This window comes from Somniosus microcephalus, chromosome 11, assembly GCF_052327205.1.
Source record: "Somniosus microcephalus isolate GS21.2 chromosome 11, FLI_Smic_1.0, whole genome shotgun sequence".
NCBI lineage: Eukaryota > Metazoa > Chordata > Chondrichthyes > Squaliformes > Somniosidae > Somniosus > Somniosus microcephalus.
The window spans coordinates 34,916,406-34,926,736 of NC_140997.1; the positions used below are offsets into that span (position 1 = coordinate 34,916,406).

Below are 10,331 nucleotides of genomic sequence, written 5' to 3' on the forward strand. Positions count from 1 at the left end.
ATCATGAAGAATGAAGTATGAAGCAGGCAATTGTAGAATTATGAAATATTTCTTATCCCAGTCTTTTCTATCAAAAAAATTGCATATATGGGTAAGAACAGCATTAATGTTATTTTAATAAATGCACCAGCATTTTGTTTTCACAATAGAATTGCATAATGTTCTGTCATTTTGCAAAATAAATATATGCTATTTAGTGAAAAACTTTACCAGGAAGAAGGGAATGTAACAATTAGAGTTAACTTCAATTTACCAGGAAGAAATTTCTGCAGTTTGGAACTGAAAGTGTGAAAATATTATTCAACAAAATAGTAAAACTCTTCTTTGTGATGGGCGGTCAGAAGCGAGCTACAATGAATGTTTAACATGTGTTTATCTTAACGCTCAAACACAGAAGGGTGACGCCCAGTGATAGGGAGTTGGGTCCCACCTACCAATCATTCAGCCTATTACATTGGGATTTTAGTTTGGGATGGGCCCCATTCCAAACTATAAAAATCAGACAGAAACTGCAGATTAACACAGCCTTCTTCTACGAGAAGCAGCAGTGAGATCGTAACAGACAAAATGGTGCACTGGACTGCAGAAGAGAAAGCCCTCGTCAACGTGGTATGGAGTAAAACCGATCATCAGGCAGTTGTTGCCAAAGCCCTTGAAAGGTATGGTGAAACGGTGTTTTTATTTTAAATGTAATTCATGCTTTATATTTTCAAGCAAGATTATTGTGAAGGATGTTTATTTTCCAATGGTTCCCTAAACAGTGCTATAGGGTAAGGGAATTAGTATTAAAGGTTTCACTGAAGGTCCAATCAAACCCATGTAAAGTTTAACTTTTTACTCGGTTCAAATTGATTTATTGATTAACTTTGATATATAAATTCATCCTGAATTTGACATAAAGTTGGATTATTTTGCGTTTTTTCCCTCCAGGTTGTTTGTTGTCTATCCCTGGACGAAGACATACTTTACCAAGTTCAATGGTAAATTTAAAGCTGGCGACAGTACTGTTCAAACCCATGCAGGGAAAGTGGTATCTGCTCTGACAATTGCCTACAACCACATCGATGATGTCAAGCCCCACTTTGAAGATCTCAGCAGAAAGCACTATGCAGATTTCCATGTGGATCCCGAAAACTTCAGGGTAGGAAACTGATCTTTTTAAATATATGTTCCATTCACACTAAAGTTATATTGTATATGCAACCTAATCCCAGAGTCAAAGCAGGACATGACACCCAAACAAGATAGATTGAGACTCCCTGAAAAAGGAAAAATGTTGCTATGGAGGATATCTGGTTTCCGCTGGAAAAGGGAGTCTCACTCCACTTGTGTTACAAAGTCAGGTGGGACCATAGCTCTGGATGTGGAGTATCAAGTTTGAAAAACTTGAACTGCTTCAACCGGTACCAACTTGTCATGGACACCCCTCCTTGACTCGTACACTGGTTTGCACAGGAGCACCAGCTGATGTTAAACAAAACTGTTTTTCACTATTCCTTGGATGCAGAGCTTTTTTCTGTAATGATTAACTTTGGAATTTCTTCACCCAGAGAGTGGTGAACCTGTGGAATTCGCTGCCACAGAGGGCGGTGGAGGCCAGTTCATTAAATATATTCAAGGAGGAGTTGGATATATTTCTTAAGGCTAAAGGGATCAAGGGATATGGGGAGAAGGCAGGGACAGGGTACTGAATTTGGATGATCAGCCATGATCTCATTGAATAGCAGAGCAGGCTCGAGGGGCTGAATGGCCTACTCCTGCTCCTATCCTCTATGTTTCTATGTTTCTATGTTTCCCATATAATATTTTATGACAGTCATTGGGTACTTTGAGTTTTAAATTTCGCCCATTCGGGCATGCTTTGTTTCAACTTGTGTGATGGTTTTTTCTTCTTTTGTTTTATAGCTGTTGGCTAACTGCTTGAACGTTGAACTGGGCCATACCTTGCATAAGGAGTTCACTCCTGAACTTCACGCAGCTTGGAACAAATTTTCAAATGTGGTAGTTGATGCTCTGTCCAAGGCGTACCAGTAAATCTTCAACTACATGGACCTTTCATCCTTGATCAAGAAATGCAATCCATGAAAATATGCATTATCAACATCTTAAAAAAGTTCTCTGTGCTTATCTTAAGAAATTGTATAACAGAAAGTTCAAATTATGCTGAAATAAAACTGGTGCATTCTTGTATGCTAATTCCTACTAAAATTTCTGAAAATATTCCTTCTGTTGCTTAGAGCTTCAATAAAGAATCAATATTACCCTTACAATTGCCATATGTGCATTCTTCATTTAACTTTAGTATAAAGCATAATTAGTGAGATAACCCAGATGAAAATTCAGATTTTAAAAGATCCATTTCTCAGTCAGTCTTGAGAACTCCAACGGTAATTTATTGAATAAAACTATCAAGTTTAAACAACACATTAAAAATTACAGACAATGAACGGTTCACTTATAGCCTCGTGTTCATAACATGTTCCATCAACATTAAAATTGCATTTTACTGAGGTAGTGCAGTCGACTGTATATAACAGCATGGCTCTCACTCTTATTTTATTCGTTCTTGGGATCTGGGCATCGCTGGCAAAGCCAGCATTTATTGCCCATCCCTTACATTAACGTGGAGATGGGAACGGAGCAACGGAGGGGGATTCGATAGTGGGCAACAAACGAGCAACATCGTGGAACGTGTAAAAACATTTGATTTCAATGAGGATGCCTCATTATCATTTTACTTTGTGGTTTCACGTCTCCAATGTACGTGAGCGGCCGTGATGCAATCACACAAGACGCAATTTCACCTCGACTATTTAAACCCCCAAATACGGGTGGGTTGTGGCAGCTGGGTAATTAAAATGATTGATTTTTAGATCGCGACTGCTACCCGGCTCCAACTTTCCCACTTCCATGTTTAAAGGAGGGAGATGCCTGTGAGTAACCTATTCACCGAAGTCGGGGCTTTAATTAGTGCAGATGGGCAGGTACTTATTGCTGCAATTAACATCCTTAGGAGACGGTAATGAGATGCTTTTAAATTGAATTTTACTTAGCTGTAAATTTAACATCTCCAGCACTGATTTCCCGGAGCTCGGGAAACTGACCACTGAATTAGAGGTGAGTTTGAGCCGCAGTTCATGCGGGTATTTAAAGTTGTGATTGTCCCATCTGAATAAAAGCTCACTTATTACAGCTGGTGTCTCTGTTCCCTCTGGCCAATGTTTGGCAGAGTTCTTGTGTGGATACAGCTTTTTCTAAACTATGGATACCCCTTTCAAATTTGGATCATGACACCTGTGAGGAACCCCACTAATGAGGCACAGGAGTGCTACAACAAGAGTCACATGACCAGCAGAGCAAGCCCGTGGAGTGTTGAAGATGCATCGAATAATAGTGTTGTTCTGCATCCTGCACAACATTGCACAGCAGAGAGAATGTAGGTGGAGGAGGATGAAGAGGCTAATCACTCATCTTCAGATGAGGAGAATATAGAGGCAAAGGAGGAGAGGAGGAGGGGGATGAAGATGGGGCACCTATCACCAGACCAGTCACTTACATTGCTGCCCGGGATGCCAGGAATGCCCTAATATCGCGAAGGTTCACTTAGTGTTGACTCACACAGCAAAACATAAGAAAGGAAATCCTGCAGTCCGCTCTCACCACCAGGACCATCCACCCACACACCCCCCTTTTACATTAAACCACGTTTCAACCACTCATCTGCCCATTGCACATCAACCAATGGGTTCCATCATGTATTGACATTCAACGTGAAACTATTGAAAGGGTGAGTTGGCACTCGAGACACAACAATGGGCAAGACGTGGAAGTAGTGCTAATCAATACATTTTACCTGGCATTATAAAAAAAGGAAACAATATAGCATTTTGTCAAACACCCATGTGCATACCTGTGATAAATTACAATCTCCTGAACCTTTACTTCCTGTCACTTCTATATGGTAAATCCCGTGTGGCTTCAGCAGAGGTAGCGGCAGCCCGCTCACGTCCCTACGCTGACTGCTGAGATGCTTTTGGCCCATGCTCTCTGGGTTTTGGAGCCCCTGAGGGCCCCGCCAAAGACTGCTCCACATGCACCTGAGCAGGAGCAGACTCGGCCATCAGGAAACAAATCAGTATGTCGGGGGTCTTGGCTGGGGCTGGGGTGTGTGGGGGGTGTGGGGGTGGGGGGCAGTGGGTAACAAGTTGGAGCTTTTTGAGTAGAGGTGCCCCCTCCATGTTCCCTTTCACCAACATCCCTCTCCTGGGCCAGCGCCACATCACTCCTACCACTCTGCTGCATACTAGCTGGGTGGAGATCAGTGACATGCTGTAAGGCCACAGATAATCTATCTGTCATCCTGTTTAATGCGGCAGACATCTCCTGCATGGAATCATTTGAGAACCGTGCTTGAAGCTCCATGGAGGCAGGTACTCGCTCCATGGCAGACATTATCGCAATTCCCTGTGCCACCAATCCACTAGCGCTTGATTTGGACTCCTCCCTCATCTCCATTAATATGGAGCGTGTGCATGGCACGTCTGCCAGTGCCTGGCTAAGTTGTTGATGCAGCTCTAGCATTCTCCTTCTTAATGATAATCCCCGGGGTAGAACCTCTATGTCCAGCTGAGCAGAGCACGGAGTGGATTGCCCTACCCAAGGCAGGCTCTCCACAGCTGTCCCTGACTCTAGTGTCGGATCATACTCACTTGTGAGGTGTGAATCACCAGGTGAACACTCAACTTACTGTCTAAGTGGACTCTCCAAAGTATTTGCGCTGATGCAAGGTGGTACGCCCTGCGACGGTGCATCCTCAAAAGTAATGAGGTCTTCTAAGAAATCATCCTCATGTAAGTCCTGCGACATTTGCTTTAGGCATGAAGGCTCTGGAAGATAAAAGAAAGTCATATGACTCAGTCTTCATAAACTCATAGGGCTCGATTTAAAATCTGTAGAGTTGTGATTTTTATTAAAGTACCTTGTTAATTTCAAGGAGGCGTGCTGGCTGATCCAATGAGTGGGGTCGGGTCGGCTGGCCGCCTCTGATGACATCATAATAGCAGCTGCTTTTAAAACTGCCATCCAGGCTAAGCCTTTCTATTGTGGTTTCCTGCACTTGATTTAAACGCTACGACTTCTTCCAGAGGCAAGGCAGCTCCACCTTTTAACGATGAGTCCCTCCAAGTTCTTGTGGATGCTGTCCGAGGGTGCAGGGAGATTCTCTTCCGTCCTGATGGCCGGAGGAAGCCTCCTCAGCAGACCAAGGCAGCCTGGCTGCGCATTGCTCAGGAGGTGAGCGCTAGGTCCATTATGCACGCTCATGGATCCAGTGCCGAAAATGGTTTAATGATCTTGTGTGAACATCAAAAGTGAGTATCCCATCTCACTTGCCTTCACTCTGCTTCCCTTCTCTTCCCATCACCAGCACACTGCGTTGTAAGCCTCCTCCGTCACATCCCACCTTACTCTTACTTCCCTTGCACCCTTTCCTATCCATCTCTGTCTCTGCACTGAATCACTTCAGCATCCTGCTGTCAGGGTTGGGGAGCCACGGGGCCGTGTAGATACGGGGCCGTGCTCTCCGGGCAAGGTAGGTTCTGGACCCAAGTGCAGAAACCAGGCTAGAGGCAGGTATACAATCTTAAGGAACAGTACTTTATTCATTACTTAACTAGATTCACACATAACTAGATTCATACAAGGAACACAACAGCATACGTAAGAACTCGAGACAGGAACACCACATCATACATAGAACTCGAGAGAAGAACAATATATATAGAACTCGAGACAAGTTACAAAACGGCGAGTCAAGAATAGGAACTGAGGACAGCTTCCATGAGGCAACCTACTTGCCCATACTGAGCTGGGATAAGCTTACCACAAGCGCAACCAGCTTGCCGAGACGAGACTCGAGACAAGCTATCATGAGGGGCTGCCGCAGGGGTAACAGGCTTATCAATACAAAGCTCAAGACAAGCGCCAGCATGGCAACATGCTAGTCCAGCCCAGCACCTTATCAAGACTAAGAACAACAAGAACACAGACTTAGTTACATCTTAAATACAGAGCTCGAGAGAACCATGGCAACCAACTAGTCAAAGCCAGGAGCCACAGAGCGAAGGCTAGTCCCCGGATCCCCGGTTAGGACTGAGCAAGGAAGGAAGCAACCACAGAGCTTATATACCAAGAAAACCAGGTGAAACCCATGAACAGCTAACAGGCCGTTAAGAATTAACACAGGAGGCTAGGAACAATTAACAAAGGGCTGGAACCAAACAAGTGAAGGTGCCATCTAGAGGCTACAGAAGGAATTGACTGGCACCCTCACAGGACCCCCCCCCTAGGAACGGCTCCTGACGTTCCAAACACAGGGCTCGAAAAAACACAGGGCTCGAAAAAAACACAGGGCTCGAAAAAACACAGGGCTCGAAAAAACACAGGGCTCGAAAAAACACAGGGCTCGAAAAAACACAGGGCTCGAAAATACACAGGACTCGAAAATACACAAGGCTCGAAAATACACAGGGCTCGAAAATACACAGGGCTCGAAAATAGACAGGGCTCGAAAATAGACAGGGCTTGAAAATACACAGGGCTCGAGAGGCACAGGGCTCGAGAGGCACAGGGCTCGAGAGGCACAGGGCTCGGGAGGCACAGGGCTCGGGAGGCACAGGGCTCGGGAGGCACAGGGCTCGAGAGGCACAGGGCTCGAGAGGCACAGGGCTCGGGAGGCACAGGGCTCGAGAGGCACAGGGCTCGAGAGGCACAGGGCTCGGGAGGCACAGGGCTCGGGAGGCACAGGGCTCGGGAGGCACAGGGCTCGAGAGGCACAGGGCTCGAGAGGCACAGGGCTCGAGAGGCACAGGGCTCGAGAGGCACAGGGCTCGAAATACACTGGGCTCGAAATACACTGGGCTCGAAATACACTGGGCTCGAAATACACTGGGCTCGAAATACACTGGGCGCTAATACACAGGGCGCTAATACACAGGGCGCTAATACACAGGGCGCTAATGCACAGGGCGCTAACACACAGGGCGCCTTCTTCTTAGCTTTTCAAGCAATGATATTCCCCATTCCAACTGTTCACAAACTGCTGATGTTCAGAAATCTCAAGACAAAAATCATCCTCTTCATCCACTAGCGGCAGAGACCAGCATCGGACCTAGGAGTGAGCAGTGAGGTCAGGAGGAGGAGCTATAACCCGGCATAAAAACCAGCGGCAGCGACCAGAGGCCCGAGGCCAGCATCGGACCTAGGAGTGAGCAGCGAGGTCAGGAGGAGGAGCTATAACCCGGCATAAAAACCAGCGGCAGCGACCAGAGGCCCGAGACCAGCATCAGACCTAGGAGTGAGCAGCGAGGTCAGGAGGAGGAGCTATAACCCGGCATAAAAACCAGCGGCAGCGACCAGAGGCCCGAGACCAGCATCGGACCTAGGAGTGAGCAGCGAGGTCAGGAGGAGGAGCTATAACCCGGCATAAAAACCAGCGGCAGCGACCAGAGGCCCACCAAATCAACAGCAGAGGAGAGAGGTAAAAAATAATCCAAGAGTGACGTCACCAGGAAGCAGGTAAGTGATTGGTTGGATTGGCTGGTGAGTATTTCTTCTTTTTATTACAAGCTTAAATTCGGCGGTTTTTTTCTAGGGTCTGTGCTGTAAGGGAGACAGTTGGTTAACCATTAAACTGGTGTAATTTAGAGGGATTGATTTAATCTAAATCCAATTAATTAAATAAATTTTTTTATAATTAATTACATAGAATGGAGCAGATGATGTGTTACTGTTGCGAGATGTGGGAGCCGGTAGACCCCATTGAGGCTAACGGTGATTACATCTGTGACAAGTGTCTGCTGCCACAGGATCTCCAGCTCCGTGTTGATGAGCTGGAGTCTGAGCTTCAGATACTGCGACACATCAGGGAGGGGGAGAAGTACCTGGACTCTGTGTTTCAGGAGGTGGTCACACCTATGAAGTTAATTAATTCAGATGTAGCCCATGGTCAGGGACTGGACGGTGTGACCACGAGTGAGGCAGGTACGGGGATCCAGAAGGTAGTGTTGGAGGAGCCGCAGCCCTTGCTCTTGTCCAACAGGTTCGAGCTTCTTACTCCCTGTGGAGACGGAAGCAGGGGCTGCAGGGAGGATGAGCAACCTGGCCACAGCACCGTGGAGAGGGGGGCCATTCAAGAGGGGGGAGTAAATAGAAATGTTGCAGTGGTAGGGGATAGTATTATTAGGGGGATAGATAGAGTTCTCTGCAGCCAAGAGCGAGAATCCCGTAGGCTGTGTTCCATACCCGGTGCCAGGGTTAAGGACATCTCCTCTGGGCTGGACAGAAACTTGGAGTGGGAAGGGGAGGATCCAGTTGTCGTGGTCCATGTTGGTACCAACGACATAGATAGGACAAGGAAGGAGGTTCTGCTGAGGGAGTTTGAGCAGCTAGGGGCCAAATTAAAAAGCAGAACCACAAGGGTAATAATCTCTGGATTATTACCTGAGCCACAAGCGAATTTGGCTAGGACAAATAAAATAAGAGAGTTAAATGCGTGGCTCAAAGACTGGTGTGGGAGAAATGGGTTTTGCTTCCTGGGACACTGGCACCAGTACTGGGACAGGAGGGAGCTGTTCCGTTGGGACGGGCTTCACTTGGCCAGTGCTGGGACCAGAGCCCTGGCGGATCATATAACTAGGGCTGCAGAGAGGGCTTTAAACTAACTAGTGGGGGGGAGGTTCCTAGAGAGCAAATAATACAAATGACAACAGAGAAGGTCATAGACTTAGGTAGCAGTGGGGAAATTAAAAACCAGAGCGTGTCAGGAAGGGGTAGAAGGTGTGGAGTAAAAGGTAAAGTAATAAAAAGGGCAATAGCAGGAACTAAGTGTCACAAAACATATTTGAAAGTTCTCTACCTGAATGCACGTAGCATTCGTAACAAAATAGACGAGTTAAAGGCACAAATAGCTACATATGGGTATGATCTTGTGGCCATTACAGAAACATGGCTGCAGGTGGACAATGCCTGGGAATTAAACATACCAGGTTATTTAACAATCAGGAAGGACAGGCAGGAAGGAAGGGGAGGTGGGGTGGCTATGTTAATAAATGAAGGAATCACTGTAATACAGAGAAATGATATTGGGTCAAAGGATCAGGATAATGAAACAGTTTGGGTGGAGATAAGGAATAATAAGGGGAAAAAAACACTCGTGGGTGTAGTATATAGGCCTCCGAACAGTCGCAACTCGGTTGGACGGAGTATCAATCAGGAAATAGTTGAGGCTTGTAATAAGGGAACATCTATAATTATGGGGGATTTTAACTATCATATAAATTGGACGAATCAAATTGGGCAGGGCTGCCTTGAGGATGAGTTCATTGAGTGTATTAGGGATGGGTTTCTTGAGCAGTATGTAACTGAACCAACCAGGGGGCAAGCAACCTTAGATCTGGTCCTGTGTAACGAGACAGGATTAATTAAAAATGTCCTAGTAAAGGATCCCCTTGGAATGAGTGACCATAACATGGTTGAATTTCATATTCAGCTAGAGGGTGAGGAGGCTGTATCTCAAACAAGCGTGCTAAGCTTGAATAAAGGAGACTATGAAGGTATGAGAGCGGAATTGAGTAAAGTGGATTGGGAAAATAGGTTAAAGGATAAGACGATACATGATCAGTGGTGTACATTTAAGGAGTTATTTTACAAATTCCAAAAAAAGTATATTCCACTGAGAAAAAAAGGGTGTAAAAGAAAAGACAGCCATCCGTGGCTAAGTAAAGAAATTAAGGATAGTATTCGACTAAAAACAAGGGCATATAAGGTAGCCAAATCTAGTGGGAGGATAGAGGATTGGCAAACTTTAAAAGACAGCAAAAAATAACAAAAAGATTGATTAAGAAAGGGAAGATAAATTATGAAAGTAAATTAGCAAAAAATATAAAGACAGATAGTAAGAGTTTTTATAGTTATATAAAAAGAAAAAGGGTGGCTAAAGTAAATGTTGGTCCCTTAGAGGATGAGACCGGGAAATTAATGGTGGGAAATATGGAGATGGCAAAAACACTGAATGAATATTTTGTATCAGTCTTTACAGTAGAGGACACCAAGAATATCCCAACACTTGACAAGCAGGGGGCTATGGGGGGGAGGAGCTAAATACGATTAAAACCACTAAGGAAGTAGTACTTGGTAAAATAATGGGACTCAAGGCGGATAAATCACCTGGACCTGATGGCTTACATCCCAGGGTTTTGAGGGAAGTGGCGGTAGGGATTGTGGATGCATTGGTAATAATCTTCCAAAACTCCCTGGACTCAGCAAAGGTCCCG

General features: G+C 45.4%; 1 protein-coding gene across 1 annotated transcript; it reads left to right on the forward strand.

The window, feature by feature from the left end:
- The first annotated feature begins 507 nt into the window (after positions 1-507).
- On the forward strand, positions 508-2,270 carry LOC147110468 (hemoglobin subunit beta-3). Its single transcript, XM_086000466.1, has 3 exons — positions 508-659; positions 931-1,141; positions 1,906-2,270. Exons 1-3 carry the CDS (start codon positions 568-570, stop codon positions 2,032-2,034), a joined length of 432 nt encoding a protein of 143 aa, XP_085856592.1. The 5' UTR covers positions 508-567; the 3' UTR covers positions 2,035-2,270.
- The last annotated feature ends 8,061 nt before the right edge of the window (positions 2,271-10,331 follow it).

Bases quoted from the DNA above. Each gene is read 5' to 3' on its own strand.
- LOC147110468 (XM_086000466.1), top strand. From the start codon at position 568: ATGGTGCACTGGACTGCAGAAGAGAAAGCCCTCGTCAACGTGGTATGG. The intron at 660-930 runs GTATGGTGAAAC...TTTTCCCTCCAG, and splicing joins GTTGCCAAAGCCCTTGAAAG to GTTGTTTGTTGTCTATCCCT. The intron at 1,142-1,905 runs GTAGGAAACTGA...TTTGTTTTATAG, and splicing joins TGGATCCCGAAAACTTCAGG to CTGTTGGCTAACTGCTTGAA.